Genomic DNA, 22,639 nt, shown 5'->3' on the forward strand with positions numbered 1-22,639 from the left:
ATAACAACAGGAATTATAGGAGTTTTCTCACACCTTAGCGACCATGAGTTTTACCAATTCCAGAAAATACTAGAAAAAGAATATACCTCCAACCCGAAGGTAAAGTTCGTAAAATGCACCAGGTTCGCTAGGGATATCGAATCCGAAGATGAATTACACACCCAAATAGCTTTATTTCATAAAAATTAAAGTGGCCATTGCGGGATAGATGCCACTTATCAGAGGCTTAAACTCGAAATTTACCACCCCAACCTTAAGACCCACATCCACAGAATAATAAATAATTGTGACATTTGCAGTGGTGGCAAATACGATAGAAAACCCATTAGGAACAATTTCCACATAACAGAAACACCAAAAACATGCAACGAGATAGTACATGTAGACACATACGTAAACTCGAAGCAATCTTTTATAATATTTATCGATAAATTTTCAAAACACGCCACTTGTTTGCCATTAACCGATAGGAACAGCACTACAATAGTAGAACATATCCAACAATTCCTATCAATAAAAGGGAAAATCCAAAAGTTTGTCTTCGACAACGAATTCAATAGTTTAAACGTCAAAGAATTTTTAGAAAAGGAAGGTATAGAATACCACTCAACCAAACCAAATAGTCACACCGGGAATAGTGACGTCGAAAGGTTTAACAATACATTGACGGAGAAAATCCGCACCCTAAACATAGAAGAGAAAAGACCCATAATTGAACAAATGGCAAAAGCTGTATACTTCTACAATAACACTTACCACACCACCACAAAATCCACACCGTTTGAAATACAAAATCATAAAGTAGATCATCAGAAATTGTACGACAGAATGTCAGCACAAAAAACCGAGAAAATAAAGAAACTAAATGAAAATAGGGAAACTTACATAGAAAATAGAACAGAAGGATTTATAAAAAATTATAAAAACCTAAGACACAAAGAAGAACCGAAATTCAGGAAAGCAAATTTACAGAATATCCATACAACAAACATTAAAAGACCTACAAAATTTTCAGATAACAATTACAATTCTCATCATGTGCCTGTTGCCAACGCTGTCGACAGCAATGATCAATATAACACCAATCCGGGCTGAAGCCGGATTCATATCTTTGGGGGAGAGTACAGCGGAACTGGTCAGCGAGTCGAAAATGGTTTTGCACATTATCAACCCAATGGAAATATTAGAATTAACTAATATAATCCAAAACAACACGAAAATTCTTGTTAAACAAAATAGGCATAGGCTAGATATCGAAATAGAAACCATAAAAATTAAAATAAGATCAATAACCCCGAACCCATTAACAAGACAGCAACGCGGTCTAATTAACGCAATAGGAAAAGCTCAGAAATGGCTCACTGGTCTCATGGATGATGACGACAGGGAGACCATTATGAACCACCTTCTTAATAATCAAGAAAAGGAACATAACATAATAAAAAACATTAACGAACAAGTAAAAATTAACAATGATTTACAAAAATCCATTAACACCTTAAAAGAAGCAATACTAGATGACAGGGAAAAAATAACCAATACCCTTAACAATATAGAAACATTCAATAACATGATCAAAGCAAACATAATGTACCACGATCAGTTATTGAAATTGAAATTTTTACATGATAAGGTAGACACCATTTTGGACACAATAGCGTCAGCCAAATATAACCTTTTTCATCCTTCAATACTAACAAAAGAAGAGTTTACACTCTATAACATAGATTTCTACAAAATTAAACTAATCCGCATGGGAGTCATGACTCACGAAAATAACATAATCATTGCAATCAAAATACCAACTAACATCATAACAACCACAATAACTATAATAACCCCAATAACAAACCGAAGATATAAAAGAATCGACATGAGTCCCGAAAGGATAGTAAAAATTGAGAACAAAACTTACACATATGAAGAAAATAAGACAATAAAAGAGCTGAAACTCAGTTCAAACTGTATTACTAAGAAAAATTGTAAAATGGTAGAAGACTTAGAGTTTAAGACAAAACTAATAAATGAAGGCACATTATTGATAAGTAATGCAGACAATAACATAATCCAATATAACTGTAACGAAACCACCAACAGCGAAATATTAAAAGGAAACTTCCTAATAGAATTTTCAAATTGTACAATTTTAATAGACCAAACCTATTATAAGAATAACCAAGAAATATATATACAATCATTCGCTGGTGAAGAAGAAGAAGAAAATTCATTTAATTTTACTGAAAAACAGACATTCAAAGAAATCATATTAGAAGAAATTAAAAACACTAAAGCTATAAAAGAAATCAGAACACAAACCGTAATCTCCAACAGCTTCGGTATAATGTCAATAGCTCTTGTACTCCTCTTCATAGGAATATATACCTATAAAAAATGTAAAAGAGGAATCCAGGAGAATCCCTCATCAAAAGGGGGAGGAGTTACACAACCAAATATACTTGTGCATGGGAATGCTGATAATGACGATATCAGCATAATCTTGCAGAAGTATTTAAAAAGGGATCAGGTTGCAAAAGCTTGAGCAACGTAAGCGTCGCCGTCGCTTCCGTTGCAAAATGCTTAGCTGGCAACATTAAGCGTAAACAAGAGGGCATTTGCATATGCCAAATAAAATTATACAAGTAGTCTTAAGACCGAATTCAAGCTATACTGAGTTAATAAACGTTTGAGTCGAAAACCAAAAGCTCTCAAGAATTTTTATTTTCGCCATAACATAATTCGCTCACTTACAGTTCTCTGTGGTTATTTGTCTCTCAAGAGATATAACCTTTTAATACATAATTCGCGCGGCAGCTCCCGCAGCGTGCTTTATTCTTTACCAATACAGTATAAAGAACACAGTTTTACATCATATTTTTTTTTTAATATTATTCCAACTTAATAAATTAACATTTTTTATTAATATTACTGTTAATTTTATTAATAGAATCTTAGAAGTTTCCGAAATAAGAAAGGTCATATTGTTTGAATTTAGTTTGCCGTACGAGTAATAGTTTTTCATCGCCCTAATGGGTAGTAATTTATGTAAGGTTATTGTATATAGGTTCTTTGACAACAATTATTTTATAATTTAAGAAAATTGTGGAATAAGTATAATTTATGGTCCTTTTATATTCGTATCCCATTTGATTAATGGATCCGGACCCCCCGCAGCCCACTATGAATAAGTTTTTAAAATTGTCACTCCGCACTGTGTTAATGAGCTTTTAACGATAATTACATTTTTCTTTGTGAAGCGAGTGACTGTGTTTCAAATTCAGTTAGATTGAATTTTACTTTTGAGTGAACAACGTCTCTTAGATTTTGTTAGTGATCCAAGTTTAAAATTTAATTCTGCAAAGTAATCATCATGCCGAAAAAAGTTTGTTGCAATCCTTTCGAGTTACCCAATCATTCTTGGATCGAAAAGAATGTTGCTAAATCGTCTGCATCACTGAAAGAAAAACATCCAGGTTTGGGGGAATATATTTGCTTATCTTGCAAGATGCTGTTATCAAAGGGAAAGGAGCCGTCGGAAAATAGTTTCGTAAGCATTGATTCTAATGATAATATTAATAATATTGCTCTTAGTGAAGTTTCTGAAACTGCAAGTAGCCTAGGTTCTGTGTCGGGTAGATCTGACATCGAATTTGTAGAAGGTGATGTTGGAATAGAAATGATGAATTTAATTAAACTAAAAGTAAAATCTGCATCTAATTTTAAAGAAAAAATTCATTGGCTGACTGTTACACCTTTAAGTTGGAACCTAAGTACTTTAAAACGTGAATTTAATCTTAATTATAGTACAGCAAAGTATGCAAAAAAAATACAGAATCTTTACGGTTTCGGATCATATCCCCCCGCTCCAAGTACCCGGATTGGATATTGGATATGCTTTAAATGTAAAGGATACAACCACAAATCACTGGAATGTTAAAACGAAGAAACATAGCAGATGCTTTGGAAAACATAAAACAAGCGAGTGCAAAGAAGACCTCAAAAATAAATGTAATAAATGTACAAGAGCAAACGAAAAATTCAATTTGGGCCTAGATGACAGCCATGTATAAACAATGCCCAGTGTATATAAGACATTTAACAGCAAAAAACAAAACAAAAAATAGGATATTAGCAGTCAAAAACTATTGAAATTAATAATCCTTCAGAAGGTAACGGGAAACCACTGAAGGTACACTCTCCCATGAAAATTACATACAAACAACACACAAATAATAGGAGTAAAAATATTATGAAACACTTAAGGAACTTAAATATTGCGACATGGAACGTACGAAATTTATACGAATCAGGTAAATTAGACAACACAATCAATGAATTTAACAGATTGAAACTTGACTTTCTCGGTATAAGCGAAACACGGTGGTAATCAAACGGCTGCATAAAAAAACGTTTTATCAATTACCAGAGAGACGGCTGTTCACATGGAAATCCCCACAAGATGGAATTAGAAATATAAAACGTAATCAAATTGACTACATATTGATTAACAAAAGATTTAAATCATCTATGATACGGGCTAAAACACTACCAAGCGCAGACGTTCCTTCTGATCATAACTTATTGCTATATTAGCAACGATACGAACTCGATTAACATCACGGAAAACAAAACAGAAAAAATCACAAATATGACGTCAAATACATACAAAACTTATATTGGAATCAGACTGCAGAAATTAGATTCGGAGACAACACCACAAGAGAGACAAAAATCTACAGAGGAGTGAGACAAGGTTGCATTTTATCGCCACTATTATTTAACGAGTACGCAGAAAAAATATTTGAAGAAGCAATAAATGACGCAGAAATAGGTATTAAAGTTAATGCGATATATATAAATAACATTCGCTACGCAGACGATACAACGTTAGTAAAAAACAATTTCCAGGATCTCCAAACTATTTTAAACAAAGTGGAAAAAACACAGCAAAGACTTCGGGCTAAATATAAATATTGATAAAACCAAATTTATTATTGTAAATAAAAACAGCAGTGACTATTTTTATGCGAGACTAACCATAGGGGGCAAAACAATAGAGAGAGTAAAAAGTTTCAGGTATCTGGGTGTATAGCTGAATGACCAAAAAGACACTGACCGCCGGGATAATCGGGGTTAAAGACAAGATTTTTAAAATGTTATGTATGGTCAACACTCTTATATGGAGGTGAGTTCAGGACATTGAAAACCGTAAGCATACACCGACTAGATTTTTTCGAAATGTGGTGCTATAGAAAAATGTTGAGAATAAGCTGGAATGATAAAATATCAAATGACGTAGTGCTAAATAGAATGCAAACCTCTAGGAACATGCTTACGGACATAAAAAGGAGAAAAGTCGCTTATTTCGGACACATAACAAGAGGTGACAAGTATGATATTTCAAAACTGCTGATGCAAGGAAAAATTGAAGGACAAAGAAGAATTCGTAGGAAGAAAATGACATGGCTAGACAACATCAAAGAGTGGGCAGGTCTTAAAACAATCGGCGAACTAACAGCGGCAGCGAGAAACAGACAAAAATATAATGACATCAATAATAATATGACCTGACAACCGTACGACTAAGATCATAATGACGTTTGTATGTAATCGCGAACATCCAGCATGGATACGCCGATTAAAAAGAAGAATAATGACAAAAATTTTATCAAGGTGAACAATTTCAGATCCGAAAACGTCTATGCTTTTTAGTAGAAAACGTTGGAATAATTCGGAAAGTCTTTTTTGTTTTGAATCTTCTTCAATATCTGAATTGGGTGACAAAGTTAGCCGCAGTTTGATAATTTCGGTTATTTATTGTGACTAATAAACCAGTAGTGGTGTCGTAAAAGACTGTTTCTATTAATACTACATTACTACATACTCTTGTTCAACTAAGCTGCGTTAACAGTTGTAGTGTTGTGAATAAAAACCCGTCGCGATGCCCCCTGGGGCCACAAATCTCGGAGATAACAGGTTTGCCCTGCTATCTTCGAGCAGCAGACCAAAACGAAAGAAAGCTGAATCAACCAAACTCGAAATCTACCCAGAACTACCTACCGTCAAAAAAGATTATCCGAAATACATCACAATTAATTCTTTGGATGATAATAAACCGCTGAGTTCTCTTTCATGCTTCGCTGTACACAAAGGTATTTTAGCCATAAGCAAGGAAACAACATCACTGAGCTCCGCGATGGAAGCTTGCTATTACTCGTCAAAAACATTAAAATTGCGAAAAAGTTTCTCGCTGCTAAATCCCTACCAGGAGTGTGTGAAATTAAAGCCAAACTACACGACAAACTCAACTGTGTAAAAGGAACCATATTTGCGTCATTTCTTTCGAATGTGACAGATGATGATATTATCGAAGGACTTAAGCCACATGGAGTTACATCTATATATAAATTTGTAAAAACAACAAATGGTGTATCAAACCCTACTGGGTGCATTCTTTTGTCTTTTGATAAATATAAATTACCGGAAAAAATTGAAGTTGCCTGGACAGTCAGCGTCTTGCATTCAAGGTGTTTGGTCGTCTTAGGTGCGCTATCGTTGTGTTATTCAGTGCGGGTTGTTCCGTTATATTTTTCTCTTCATTGATTAGCTAAAAGCATTGCGGTATTAATTCCTATTGAAATATAAATCTTAGTTTTATTGCGATTTGGTGAGTTTTCTCTTTTCCTAATTGCGATAATGCCCCCCGGGGCAACTGATAACCGGGAGAATCGCTTTGCTTTGCTCGCAAGCGATACCCCACGCAAGAAAAAGAAATTAAGTAATGGTTCATCACTTAACCTTTTCCCTGAATTACCAAGCATTGGTTCATCACTTAACCTTTTCCCTGAATTACCAAGTATTACTGTGGTAGATCCTAAGTTTCTGGTATTATCCTGCAGTGATGAAAATAAAAAAATGTCAGACTATTCATGTTTTGCCGTTCATAAGGCAATTCAACTTATCAGTAAAGAGGTAATATCGATATCCGAACTCAGAGATGGTAACCTTCTGCTACTGGTAAAGGACAAGAAAACAGCACAAAAATTTGTGTCTACCACGCAATTACAAGGGGTGTGTCGTGTCACATTTTCATTTCATTCTTCACTCAACATCACCAAGGGGACAATCTATGCCCCTTATCTTAATAAAGTATCTGATGAAGAAATTGTGAACGAACTCAGCAGCCAAGGTGTAACTTCTATTTATAAATTCAATAAAATGTTCAATGAAAAACTAACTCCCAGTGATGTTATCCTACTATCTTTTGATTCTTACAAATTACCTACCAAAATTGATGTGTCATGGCATTCTGTAAAAGTTAGGGAGTACATTCCTAATCCTATGCGGTGCAAACTGTGTCAACTGCTTGGTCACACCACAAAATGGTGCAAAAATCAACCAATATGTGTTGGGTGCGCACTACCCCCCCATCAACCAGACGATTGCACTCGTATTATGTGTGCAAACTGTTCGGAACAACATCCTTCATCCTCAAATGAATGCAAAAAATTTAAACAAGCTAAAGACATCATAGCTATAAAAACAAAAAATAAATGCTCCATGATGGAGGCTAGAAATATCTATCGTACACAAATTACATTACCCCCACTTAATTCTTCAACATCCTACGCCGCTGTCCTTTCAGTAACAGAAACTCCAAATGCCACTACGATTCAAAATACCTCTACTCCAAAAACGACATTAAATAAAGAAATAAACCACTTACAATCATCGAATAACAAACAATCAAACTCTCAAAGTACTGCATTTTCATCAGCAGAAACCTCGCGTGCTCATATTGCACAAAGTACCTCTACTTCTAAAACAATAACAAACAAAGACAACAAATATTGTACATTAAACCACAGAATACTAAATTAAATAACTCTCCAAATCCAAAAGTCTCCAACGATCAAACATCTCTCTGTACAAGCAACAACTTAGCTAATCAACAACATAAAGAAGAGAATGCTTCTCTTGCTAATTCAAAAAGCAGTAATGACACCGCCCTTGTGAAAAACAATTCTTGCAATGACCTTATGAGAGCAACACGTATAAGCCTATATAAATGTGGTAAACGGAGTGCATCGGACATTGTTTCAATGGTACAAGCAGATCCCGACGCATCTAAAAAAATAAAAAAAAGTTTGGGTGCAGAACAACAATTTCCCATTAAATATTCTCCAGAAGAAGCATTGGCGCTTTATATTGATGGCGATTACACGAAAAACTCATACAAGCTATTGCAAGCAGGCACAAAAGCGCGAAAAGCTAATATTTTTCCAACATATGATGTTTTGCGATCGGCGAAAAAAATGTGCTATCCGGATTGCATCAGAACGGAAGAAAGTTGGGCTGAAGTTCCTTTACAAGAAATGCTGGACCACACCATTACGAGAATTGTTGGTGCGCATCCCGAAGTTTTTAGCCAACTCTCGGATAATGGCGATAAATATAAGTCTTTGAGCCTCATTTCTAAATGGGGTTGCGATGGGAGTTCGGGACACGCGACATATCGGCAGCGCTTCAGCAATTCGGAGCTTAAGATGGCAGATGAGCACATATTTTTCATATGCATAGTGCCGCTACAATTACAATTGGAAACCAGCGTACTTTGGCAAAATCCTCGCCCGGCATCGACTCGGTATTGTAGACCATTAAAAATAATGTTTGCCAAAGAGTCTACAGAATTGGTTAGAGCGGAAATTGAAAAAATGAATTCACAGATATTGAAAATTGTGCCTACGCGCTTAAGTAGCTTTCAAGTTTACCACAAATTGCAACTTACCATGATCGATGGCAAAGTTTTTAGCGTGATTGCCGAAACATCATCGCAAACATGTGGTATTTGTAAAGCAACGCCCAAGGCTATGAACGATTTAAATGCAATTAACAACTTGGCAAGAAATGAGGACTTGCTGAAGTTTGGATTATCGACTTTGCATTGTTGGATTCGCTGCTTTGAATGTATGCTACATATCGGCTATCGTCTACCAATTAAAAAGTGGCAAGTTCGTGCTTCGGACAAGAGCATAGTCGATAAACAAAAAACAGTCATCCAAGAAAGATTCAGAATCGAAATGTCTTTATTGGTAGATATTCCAATGCAAGGGTCTGGCAACACGAATAGTGGAAATACAGCTCGAAGGTTTTTTGAAAAGTCAGAACTGTCCGCTCAAATTACTGGAGTAAACCATGACCTGATAAAAAGACTTGGTGTTATTTTGCGTTCCATGTCTTCAGGTTGTGCAATAAATGCCGATAGCTTTAGAAAATATACGATAGAAACTGCGAAGATATTTGTGCAAGAATATTCTTGGTTTTACATGCCCAGCTCATTGCACAAAATATTAATTCACGGAGCCGAAATTATCGAATGTGTACCACTTCCGATTGGCATGATGTCGGAAGAAGCTTTGGAAGCAAATAACAAAAATTTACGAAATTTTCGGCTCAAGCATACACGAAAAAACTCGCGTGTAAATACAATGGAGGATTTAATGAATTCATTATTAGTTGCTTCAGACCCACTTATAACAAGTTTGTGCAAAAACAAACGAAATAAATCTAGTAAAGAAATAGTGTTTGATAAGGAAGTTCGAAGTCTGCTATTAAATTACCCTTCAGATTCAGAAAATTCCGATTCGGAATCGTATAACTAATATTATTAATAATAATAATAGTTAAAATAATAGTTAATAATAGTTTATAATAGTTAAAAGAATAGTTAATAATAGTTAAAAGAATAGTTAATAATAGTTAAAAATGCAGACAATAAAAATGTTAAAAACATGTAAATAAAAATAAAAAAAAAGCATAACAAAAATTTTTAAGTTGCAAAAAGTTATTAAATATTGTGCCTTGAAGGGTCTAAATAATATAAACATTACCATTATTGCAAAATTGTTTTTATTTTTTGAGTAATTAATTTCGTTACGCTAGATCAGCCAAATCGCCCACTGTGCGCCGCCCAGTCTGATATAGATCATTGTAGTTCTCTTAAGAATGCCAAATCTATAACTGACAAAAGCTTCATTAATTGTACATTCTCACCACTTCCATCTATGAGTAGAGTTCTTTCTCTTTCTCAGTTATCTAATATGGAAAATTCTTCTGATGAATGATGCTCAAAATAGTAAATTTCCAATTACAAATAATTCTCTCTATAATTTCATTTTTTACCAATCACTATGTTAACTTTCTTGCAATGGAATATAAACGGCTTTTTTAACAATTACCATGAGCTTCTTCTACTTCTCTCAGATTTTAAACCCGATCTTGTAGCATTACAAGAAACCCACCTTGCAGTTTCCATTAATCCCTCTCCTCCTTCGCCTTACACTGCCTACTTCCATAACACAAGTAACACGAATAAACACGGGACTGGTATCCTTATTAAAAAAGGTATTTGGCATAAAAGAATCGCTATTCAAACAAATTTAAACATTATTGCTTTTGAAATGAAGACCAATATAACCTTAACGGTGATATCTGTTTATTTTCCACCTGGTAAAGATTTCGATATTGGCGAGTTTAAATCAATTTTGACTTCACTACCTCATCCACTTATTCTTTGTGGCGATGTCAATGCCTGGAGTCCACTTTGGGGCTCTTCCATACAAAACAAGAGGGGTAAAGCAATTGCAGATCTAATTTTCACTCAAGATTTAATTGTCTTAAACGATAAATCCCCGACACACTTTTCCACATATAATTCATTCACGCATGTTGATGTTACGATATCCTCCACTAGCATTTACCCACTCCTTTCTTGGAGAATTCTAGATAGTCTCTGTGGTAGTGACCACTATCCAATTGTTTTCCTCTTAAATTGTGAAAGGGGAAGTAAGACCGGCCACATACCAAGATTTAAAACCGATAAAGCAGATTGGGCAAAATACAGGTTTCAGTGCCACGAACAAAGTCAAATCCACCCTTTTAGTAGTAATATCAATAAGGAAGCTAGTTCTATTAAAAAGATTATCCTCAGCGCAGCTACGTCATCCATTCCTCAATCCCGTCCCTACTTTCATAAAAAATGTGCCCCCTGGTGGAGCAAGGATCTTGCCGAGTTCCGTACAATAAAGCAAAATGCATGGTATAATTTTAAACGCATACGCTCCAACCAAAACCTTATGTTATATAAGGCAGCAAATGCGAAGTTTAAATTTTTTGCAAAAAGGGCAAAAAAAGAATGCTTTATTAGCATCTCTAGCAATATCAATCCGTCGTCCTCTGCAAAACAAATATGGAAAAGTATCAAAAAGCTGTCGGGGTTTTATAGCAATTTTACTGTCCCACAACTTGTTATAAATAACAAGCTCATTTCTTGCCCCAAAGAAATTGGGAATTCTTTCGCTAAACATTGGTCTGAGTACTCAGATAACACAAATTTTTCTCACGACTTTGTTGCACAAAAATCCAGAATTTTAAATGAAATATATTGTGCACCACAAAATCTCACTCGCTCTGCAAGAGAGATTGACAATCCCATCACCATCCAAGATTTTGATCATTTTGTTAAGCAGGCCAGAGGCTCCACTCCTGGTTATGACCGCATTAGTTACTCCATGCTTAAAAATCTACCTGATTATATTAAGACTAGGTTATTAACACTATACAACTCCATTTTCACTTCTGGTATCATACCTCAAAGTTGGAAATTTGCTTGTATATCACCTATTCCTAAGCATAACAAATCAGCAGATAAGCCGTCCAACTTTCGCCCGATTTCCTTATTGCCATGCACCAGCAAGATTTTAGAGAAAATAGTTGCTAACCGACCAATGTGGTTTGCGTCCAAACATAAATTTTTAAATCCCAGTCAGGTTGCCCTTAAAAAAGGACAAAGCACTGTCGATGCACTTTTATCTTTCGACCATTTCTCTTCATGTGCCCTGTCTAATAAGAAACATATTACAGCACTTTCCCTTGACTTCGAAAAAGCCTTCGATCGCATCGGGATACATTGTTCTAAGGCAACTAAGGAAATGGATGGTTGGTCCTAAAACATACAACTTTGTAAGAAGCTTCCTAACAAACCGAAGATTTATGGTTAAGATAAACGGCTCTTTTTCCGACAGATACAACTTAGAAAACGGGATTCCTCAAGGTTCGCCTCTTTCGGTAGTTTTATTTGTTATCGCGTTTGACGAAATAGGTAAAATCATAGATAAGCACAATATTGGCCATTGTATTTACGTGGATGATGTTTTAATATTTACTAAACTCGATAATTTAGTGTCGGTTAGAACTATCTTTAACAAAATCCTTGAGGACATTGCTGTATGGTCGCTCGAATCTGGAGCGATTATATCATGCGAAAAATCCAATATCCTACATATTTGTCGGAGGAAGTGCTGTTCGGGTGTAAAACTAAGTCACCATACCTATAAGTAACGTTAGCCATTTAAAAATATTAGGCATTTTCTTTGACTGTAAATACACTTTTAAATTTCATTGCAATTACTTTAGAAATAAATTAATTAATCTTCTTAGCATTGTAAAATACTTTTCATCAAAAAAATCCTTTGTACATACCTCTACACTTTGTTACATTGTTAAATCACTACTTTTATCTGTAATTGACTATGCTTTACCAATTTATGGAAGCTGTGCCAAAAGCAACTTAAACCTTCTGTGTGCTCCATATCATGCTGCTGTGCGTAGAAGCCTACGTGCATTCCCCACTACTCCTATTTGTAACATCTTGGCTGAATCCGGACTTCCTAGTTTAAGTGAGCGGGTGGAATATATGACTGCTGGCCTTATATACAAAGTGTTATCCTGCAATAATGATCACCTCTATAAAATCACAATCAATGCAGCAAATAGAAAATGTTTTCCAAAGAGGCTGTCGGCGTTATATCATGTGGTTGTCTGGGCCAGAAAAATGAGTATCCATTTTAAACCTACTCGTCAAATCCGCAGTAAGTGCCCACCGTGGCTTCTTTCGAACTCGTCATTTGTTAATTGCTTTCAAGATTATCGAAAAGAAAACACTTGTGGTCTTATCTACCGACAAATATTCCTTCAGCACAAACGAGAATTAAATCAAAAATCTTTCAAATTCATATTTACCGATGGCTCTAAAACTAAGTTCTCAACCTCTTTCGCGGTTATATCTGAGGATCTACAAGTTCTGAGAAAAGGTTTGCTGCACAATCACTGCTCGACATTTAGTAGTGAGATCTTTGCTATATATCAAGCCGCTCTAATAGCCTCCAAAAAGAAAGGTAAATTTTGCATTTGTACCGACAGTCAATCTGCCATCGATGCCGTAAGAAATTTTAACAATAACAGTGCTGTAGTAACTCATGTTCGAGATTTACTTGTCAAGCAAACAAACAAAATTAAATTGATGTGGATACCAGGTCACTGCGGAATTAAAGGCAATGAGTTCGCTGATTATGTCGCGAAAAGTGTTCATAAGGAACCGGCTCTGCATTTTGACGTTCTGTAAAAAGCTGACTTAAAACGTCTAATAAAGCAGTACTTACATAACAAGGCTCTATTGAAATGGAATGAGTACGTTCATCATTACGCGACCATTAATACCTTCAGGGTAATGCCTACCTATCCACCGGAATCTAAACATACAGACATTTTGTTGTTCTCACGACATCGTTTAGGTCACACGCAGATAACTCACAGTTACTTGTTAAACTCTGGAGATGCATCCTGCTGTTTTTGTGGGTCATCTAGAACATCAGTAAAGCATATCCTAGACGAATGCACCCAGTTTACCAATACCAGGCGCAGGATTTTTCGCACAGCTCTCCCTTCACAACTTCTAGTTAATACAACATTATCAAATGTAAATACTATATCTAACTTTCTTGAACTGTGTAACTTAGCTCATTTAATTTAATATACCTATACTTAGAAATATTTTATTTACTTGTATTACACATATATTCCTTATTTTAAATATAAGACTACCAAATATTGTAATTAATCCTAGTTTATTGTAAAACCAGCTGATGACCTTGAGCTCGTGCTGTTCTTATTTCCTGCTATTTTCTGTATATTCATATACTTAAAATAAAACATGATTCTGATTCTATATAACTATCTCAAAGATACTGATTTACTTCGTCGGATCTAATCGAGCCATAATCAACCTGCCAGCCGAAAGCCTCCGATGCTATCGCTGCACTACTTTCAGTTTGTATAATAATTTTATTGTTATGTAAACCTTTATAAAATAAAATAAAATAAAATTCCGAAAGTTTCACTTAAATGTAGTGAAGAAGCTATTCTGAATAATATTAAAAGCGAATCCCCCGAAATCTGTAAAGATTGCTTCTAAAGGTAACTCTAAAGTTGTTCAAATGCCTTTGTGACGTTGAGTATTTCGCGCCTACCCTAAAGCAATACAGAATGTGAAGCAGACTTGGCCATATAGCCAATTTTTGTCAAAAGAGGTTAAGTGCCTACAATGTGGAGTCACATCGTGTTGCGATGACGAATGCGATGATACTAATTATAACAACTTATCCTACTGTACTATCCTTGCATCAATGCAAAATGCAACCTGCAAACAAAGACGTTGCTTAAAATGCTAGACAAGGATGATTCAATTACGAGGATGACTATTACCGGCCGCACCTCAAGCATTTGAGCAATTATTGCTATCCAAAAGTCTTCACCGACGGACCAGCGTACATGCTCCTCTTTCATTTAGACGCGTTGAATCGCAAAGCTCCACTTACGCGATGGGAAAGAAAAACAACTCATGTACGAACACTTCCAACGCACTTTAGCTAATGTCTTTGGCAAGTGGGAAGACATGGTACATCAGACAATTACTAAATTGGGGTATTCTGAATGAAAATTCAACATAGCCCCAAAATATACAAAAAAAGCAAATAAAATCCTTAATAAAGAATATAAAAAAATACAAAAAGAATATAAAAAAATCAGTTTAGAAATGGCACGGGACTTGTACGACTACCTTAAGAGAAACTAGTCGTATTCCGTATAACTAAGTCATAGAGAGCTAACTAAACACGATTTTATATTGACACAACCTCTATTTGCTGGACTGCTTTCGTAGAGTTTCATGATAGATAACTTAATTTAACAAAATATGAGTTGGCGCAGGTCGATTAGCCTATAAACTTCAAGAATATATGCACATTCAATGAGTGTAATTTGAATTACTTTCATAAATTTGCATACCTTGTCAGCTGATCGATTTTGTAGTGTCGTATTGCGGCATTTGCGTCGCCATTTGCAGCTCTCAGTGCATTACGCACATCTATTTCCTGTGCGACCGAACCCAAATCCTTGAGTATTTGTTGAATCTTTTCATTCTCTCGAGCGGAATCGGCTGGAATAGGCGCATATAAATTTCCACCACCTTGCTCCTGTTGGTGTTTCAGTTTCTCCAGACGACGTTGTATTTGCTGTGCAGAAAGTTGTGGTGGAGCCAACGGCGCAGGCCGATGTGGACGTAAAAAATCGTCGAGCGTCACCTCATCGTACACAGCTGCAGGTGCTGCTGATGCGGTTGTTAACCCGTTTGAAAAAATTCCATTTCCAACGCCAGTGGCTTTCAATGGTAATTGACCGTAATAAGTTGGGGGTGTTGGCGCCACCAAGTCGTACATTTCACGACTTCCAATACTACCGTACAGCGAAGCAGCTGAAGCATAAATTTGACTTGCTTGCGTTTTTGGCACCACAACGCGATTTGAAATAGCCACAAAGCTATGGTTTGGTTGTTCGGAAGTGACGGCAGGTGCATTTCTTTCGGCATAATTTCCTTGGTTTTGATAAATACTATCCACTGGAATCTCATAGTAGGATGAGTTCGTTGAAGTAGTGCCACTGACACGTTCATACCATATTCGATTGATTACTTCTTGTGTGCTTATTGTAGACGCTCTGTTTCCCCCTCCAATTCTAGCCGCTTCATCCGCTGTACCAACTTCCAGATTGTTTTGTTTATATTGATCATTAGAGCGGCTATTGCGAGATTCTGTAGCAGGTCTAGTTGAATACTGTTGTTGGCTGTATGCATCGGGATTTTGCATTTTAGGGGAAGCGCCGCTGCTTGATGCACTTGCTGTGTTAGGTTGATTGGCAGAATTTTTTAATGGCGTTAAATTTTGTTTATAGACAACTTCTTTATTAGCATACATTTGTGTGGAATTACGTTGGTAATCACTTTGACCTTTACTGCTGTACATGTCTTTCTCCAATTCGGCAATAAATGATTTGTCTAGCAAAACGTTGTCCTCCAAACTAGATTGCTCCATAGGGTTCTCAAGACTTAGTAAACTCAGCGCTGATGGTATGGTATCTTGGCCTTCTGAACTCATCATGCTTTGACCTTCTGGGGTAAGAGTATGTGGTACATTTTCCTTATTACTTGGACTCTTAGATCCTGCACTAAAAAGGCTTTTCCTTGCTGAAGAGCTATTATATATTGACTGTGTGGCATTTGTGCGCAATATTGGCTCTTGTAGATGATCGTGTTGTTGGCGCATAACGTTAGAGTAAAGCGCAAAAGTACCTGCATTCGCATTATTCTCCGTTGTTTCACTGCTATCCATTTCTACACTACTAGTATCAAACGGATCATGCTGCTGCATCAATTGTGTTTGCTGTTGTTGCGAGAATTCAATGGTATTCGAATAAGTGGGTGGCATTTGATATGGGGGTGGCTGTGGACGTTGTCCCAGCGGTGAGGTTCCAATTCGAAAGCTTTGCTTCACTGTGCCGAAATTGTGTGAGGGTGATCCTGAGTCAGTAGCGCCTCCCGGTACGTCGAATTCTTCTCCTGCAGTCGGCACATCAATCGGTGCATCCAATATACAGAATGAGCTATCCACTTTTAGTGAATTACTACCATCTCCTTTTGTGGACGATGAAGGCGGACCAAATTCCGGCGAAATATCAATTAGAACACCTTCACTTTGTTGTTGTTGCGGCGGAGGTGGACGCTGAGGGGCCTGTTTTAGATGACTGAGACCCTTTCCCTTTATTGCCTGGGTTGCTTGATTACGTTGCAGTTCAACACCCCGTTCGTTAACCAGTTTATTATATGCAAACTGTTTATTAGATACCGACTTCCTCTCTTTGGCATGGGGGGCTTGTTGTAGCATTTGTGGCTGCATAGAAGCACATTTACGATTTCTCTCTAAAATTTTTTCGATTTTTTATTAATTTAGTCAGTTATGAAGCTGAATATTTAAGAAACACTTGCCTGCTTGCATTTCGGCACTCGAACTCATTGCGCCCGCCCCTCCCCAGCAAAAGCCAAAGGGTGAACCTGCATGCCCACCGCTTTGACGAATGCTCTCGTGCAATGGTCGTATCAGGTCGCTATTTGTATTTTTCGGTTTCTCCAATATGTTGCGCGGAAAGACACCAATATCAAATGTGCGTTGATTTTGCCCCTTAATTAGTTTCAAATCAGCGCGACCGTCAATGATGGCCAAAGTATCACCAGCTTCGAGCTCCAGCCGATTTTCTTCATGGTAGGAACGTAATGATTTATATACAGGCGGTGACATACCAACTAAAAATTCTCTTAAAATAAAAGTGAAAAGTTAGTCTTACGCGCAGACTTATTCATCATCTCACTTACTTCAAAGCGGCAAAAGTTGGCCGTTCAGCAGGTGTTTTGTCCCAACACTGCAGCATCATTTCGTAAACATCTGGCGGACAAGCATCTGGTTGATGAAGTCGTTCTCCCTCCCTATCAATTTTACGTAAGATTTGGGAACCATTTAGACCAACCCAGGGATCCTCGCCGAAAGTAAACATTTCCCATAGCGTTACACCAAACATCCAAGTATCAGAAGCATGCGAAAATTGCCTAAATCGTAATGATTCTGGTGCGCACCAAGGAAACGGCACCTTTTTGTGCTCAGACATAACATAGCAATCATCTTCTTGCGGCAGCGCCCGCATAAGACCGAAATCACCAATCTTGATTTTATTGCCGGATGCTAGTAAGACATTCCGACACGCCAAGTCACGGTGAAGGAAGCGCTTTTGCTCTAAGTACGCCATGCCTGTAGCGATCTGTACTGACCAATTCCAAATGTTGGTCAACGGTGTATTTTTGCACTGTTTGCGCAAAGTATCTAATAAAGAGCCGCGTTCGGCTAACTCGGTGATCATCATCATTGGTTGCGAAAGCACAACGCCGTATAAACGCACTAAATTCGAGTGATCCAAAGCATGCATTGCCTGCACCTCACGAAAGAAGTCGCCTATAATACCCGGCTGTGTGAGATTATCCGATTTTAGCACCTGAAAGTAATGTGCAATTATTTTGGTATGAAACTATATTATACGAGTATAAGTTTACAATTCAATTACTAACCTTTACAGCAACGGCTAACACTTTCCCGTTTGGAGCGGTATGCCACTCACCGCGTCGCACCACTCCGAATGAACCATCGCCCAATTTAACGCCGAGTGTGATATCCTTTTCGTGTATAAGGCATGTAAGTTGAGTATTTTGCTGTTCTTTATTTACAGCTTGTTGGGATTTTTTAGCGGAGGGTTGCTTGCCACCACCAATCAGTTTCGAAAGTATATTTTTCCGCCATTGATGTGCCTTTTTTTTGCGCACCGCCTCCATGAGTCTGCGCACAGCTGGCTTACCCAACCCGCATCGTTCCAGGTCCTCCGGAAGCACGTAGTCGAAGTGTGCCAGGCGAGTCACTTGTAAATCATCGCGTATACGTTCAAGAAATTGCTCGAGTTGTACCTCATGCAGCAAATCCTCCAACCACTCAGTTTCACTCGTTGTATTAATGAAATTTACAGACGCAGTCGAACCACCAACGAATGTGTCAGTATTTACTGGGGAAGCCATAATATTGTATTACAAGGACTGGCTAAAAATTAAACAAAAAACAAAAATATTCAGGATTAATTCCAATTATGATCAGAGGCAATAATTTTTATAGCAGAAAATGGTTATTAAATGTACCTAGTAATACAAAGGATTCTGATAATTCAAGTGAATACTGGACTTTGCTCGAAAATAACCAAGCATCAAAATATCATTCCATCTAACGGTATTGTGCAGCAGTAAAACTTCGGCAGTTGTAATAGTCTGCTTGATTTATTGATTCATATGAAATTTCAATTCGAGTCGAATTAAAGCATTTTTGCCTTCAAATTTGCCCATTCTCATAAACCTTACGAGCAAGCCATCAACACAGAGATTCAATAATGTTCAGATCTGGGGAATGCGGTGACCATGCTAAAGTTTCAATGTTTTGGGGCGCAATCCAAATTTTGACCGCACTTGCACGTGGATATAAACAGGTGCACTATAGGTACTGTACATACAATAAATAGGTCCAAATGTTTCACGAAAAGATGATTCCAACAGAGCTTCATAGCCGTTTCCCGTCGTTTTGTAGTCTACAATTTTCAATTCGAACGCGTGCGATAGTACGACATTGCACCCCATACCAGAACCCACCTTCATGGCTGTGATGTCTTTTTTTTTTTTTTTTTTTGTTGTCGGGACAACACTCAGACATTAATTGAGTCCATTGTACTACACTTGGATTCCCTTTTAATTTTCTTTAAATCTACCCTGTGATGTCACTCAAGTATCTTTCCTCCTTGCTTAAGTCATGGAAATAATAATTGTATCAATCCGGCCCATCCAGATTGAACTTCTTTTCCTGACTAAATATTTGACTATATTTGAATGTTTCCTTCCCGATTGGCTTGTTTTAATCTTCGCAAAGGATTTCAATGGGGTTTAGGTTGGGTGACTGGCTTAACTAATCCATAACTTGAACTTTATTTTCTTAAAACCATTCCCGTACTAACATGGAGGAGTGTTGTGGGTCATTATTTTGAATAAAAAGCCACCGAAGTGACATATTCTCCTCAGGAAATGGAAGTAGTGTCTTTGTAAATAAATGTGTACATTAGTTATGAGGTGAATAGGTCCTACTCCATATCAACATCCCCAAATCATTATGTTGGCGCTACCGTGCTTGATTGGTTTTTTGTGAACCGCGGTGAAAACACTTGTCCTTTAGGACATCTGACAGTTCGCCCAGCATCATTTCCAAGTAAATTTACTTTTGGTTTCATCGTTCCAAAGTATGTTATACCATTTTTTAATACCCTCGGTTCCATACAATGGCTTGTGCTCTTGAGCACAACTTTTCCGCTTCCTTAAATTTGTTTATTTCAACAGTGGAACTTGACGAGCTATTATGGCTGGTAGGTTCATGTTGTACAATCGACGACGACAATTCTCATTGAAGCTAAGTTATTGGTTTCAGCTGCAATAGCCTTTGATGGCTTAAAACGATCCCTCTTGGCAAAAGTCACTATCAAATTATCAGTAGTGCAAGTCGTTTTCTTTTTGCCACCACGTCGTTCTGTTGATTTTTTGGCATTTTTTTTTAATCGAATGCATTAGAATATCTTATAAGACACCCCTTAATGTTTGTCTATCAGACTCGCCTCTGAGAGAGTGAAATCATCTCCCTGAGGGTCTAAAAATGCTTAAAAGTTTGCATAATCGCTTAAAAAATTAGCAAAAAAAATCATTTTTAGCTTGCTGTCGCATACGTGTTTGAATAAGAATGCGCTTCCCAAATATAATATAACAATACAATTTAAGGTACAAGATTGCATATATTAAAAGTTATGTATACAATTTATAAATTAAGTTATTTATATATAAAAGTTACATCAGTGAAGTAATTGCTTCCTCATAAATCAAACCGTTTTTGTTGTGGAAGGTTTGCCTTAAGGTGAATCAAGGCCACCATGACTTCGCTTCTGATCAGAACCCGCAAAGGTATCCATCTGGCAAACGGATAACAAATTCCAATTCAGCAACGCCAAAAACGTATATATGATTTTTTTTTTTAATTTCTGCGGTGAATATTACAGTTTTGATCTTGAACTGATTTTTAATTTGACCCCGCAAGGACAAACGGACAATGAATTCGGATGCAGCAACACCAAAAAACTTTATATCAATTTTTTTATAGGTTTCTCCATGAAAAGAATTAGTTTTTAAGTTTTTAGGTAGTTAGGGAATGGTTTCTAAGTGGTGAAGGCTGGGAAATTTGCTCTGATGTATTACTGTTGATTAGAACTGCAATAAAAATGTTCCAAACCGATTTTGAATACATATAATTTTTTGTTTTTAAAGTTTCTCATAAAAATATCCCAATTCAATAGTGTGTTTTCATATAATAAAAAAAAATTTAAATTCGGGTCTAGAAATTAAAAAAAAACTGATCAGATCCTGTAGCCATTTTTGAAAAAATTGGTCGAAAAATCCCCACTGTGAGGCACAAGGAAACCGATAGATAAAGGTAGCGGACCTGTATCTTAATACCCATATGATGTAGTTCAGGTATTTAATTTCTAAAAAGATCCTTGCAGGGATCTTTCTTTGCATTTTTTTAGTGTGGCACTAAAGGGTTACAACTAAAAATCTGCATTCAATAAAATTTCCAATTCATATTGCACTTATTAAATGTAAACTTTTTGGTTAAATTACATGTCAACTGTTCCACATTTTGGGCTTTCAAAGTATTTTTTTAAACATATAAGCCGATAGTTGGTTTTTCAAGTAAGAACACAACCGATATCGGAAATTTCATGGCACATTACTTATAACTAAAGTGAAGTAATATAGTAAAATGAAAAACAATTTAAAATATAAGTATACATATAAAGCAATATGCAAATAAATAATAGATATAAATTGGGTTACCAACCAAATAAAGAAATGTGAGTGAAACGTGCTTTAAACTTGAACTTTCATTGAGTCCACCACACGATAGAGTTTTATTGCTTTATCACCTTATTGCATTACTGTTTTCTTTTTTAATTTTTTATATCGAACTTGGGTACGATTCAACAGGCATATTATTGTTTACGTTATAGCTGTTGTCGTAGAATGACGGAATGGAAAAGCGTAACAAAATGCGATTACATCAGTTCCATTTCAATTATATCACAAGGCGGCAAACTGAATTGGTCAGGGAACGGCGGTAGTGGCGATGCGTGTACGTGTATGTATGTAGGTATATACGCTTATCGTGTTGCGGGACATAGGGAAAATGCATATTTAGATATTTTGTAGGGAAAATAATACAAAAATCCGCTGCTCGAGTCTCCGATCTACAAATGAAAGCTGTATTTTGTTTGCACCAACTAAAATTTATTCGATTGCAATATTTCGTAAGCGATTATGAATCCCCATCAACCTTCCTACTCCAATTCATTAAGATCGGGAAGATTGACCAGATGGTGATTAAATGAATCATTCGTAATTCAAATGGAAAATAATGAGGTCAACATTCAATGAAAAGCTTTATCGGCAACCAACTTAGTTGTTTTTTGTTTTGTTTTTTCGGCGCTTAAACAAACATTGATAATGACTGGCCGACTCCCGAACATGCACGTAATATTGTCTATGGGCGAACCATGGAAACTCCAATTTAACCCCGCACATGGTCTGACACACGGAACAGAGTGTTCGAGGGACCAAGAGCTGCTGGTTTGTCCCCGCGCTGGAATAGGAGCAGGAGGGTTGTGGGTCGATGGGAGAGTTGTATTGCACCTGTGGGCTCCTGACCGTTAAGGTTTGGTTTGTGGCGTTAGTTTAGCGTGGCGG

General features: G+C 36.7%; 1 protein-coding gene across 2 annotated transcripts in view; it reads right to left on the bottom strand.

Annotated features, from left to right (window-relative positions):
- LOC128868599 (activated Cdc42 kinase Ack) overlaps positions 1-22,639 on the bottom strand; it is a 47,603-nt gene that overhangs the window by 10,737 nt on the left and 14,227 nt on the right. Inside the window, exons 2-6 of one of the 2 annotated variants that reach the window (XR_008455136.1) lie at positions 18,341-18,860; positions 17,597-18,267; positions 17,213-17,538; positions 15,181-17,146; positions 15,030-15,119 (exon numbers count right to left, since the gene is read on the bottom strand). Coding sequence is in view for 1 of the 2 variants with exons in the window: in XM_054110875.1 (XP_053966850.1) it covers positions 15,181-17,146; positions 17,213-17,538; positions 17,597-18,267; positions 18,341-18,838 (3,461 nt within the window). In the remaining variant the exon portion in view is untranslated. The remainder of the gene's footprint in view (positions 1-15,029; positions 15,120-15,180; positions 17,147-17,212; positions 17,539-17,596; positions 18,268-18,340; positions 18,861-22,639) is intronic. The other variant, XM_054110875.1, reaches the window with a different exon arrangement.

The sequence above is a fragment of the Anastrepha ludens genome, chromosome 6 (genome assembly GCF_028408465.1).
Source record: "Anastrepha ludens isolate Willacy chromosome 6, idAnaLude1.1, whole genome shotgun sequence".
Lineage (NCBI taxonomy): Eukaryota > Metazoa > Arthropoda > Insecta > Diptera > Tephritidae > Anastrepha > Anastrepha ludens.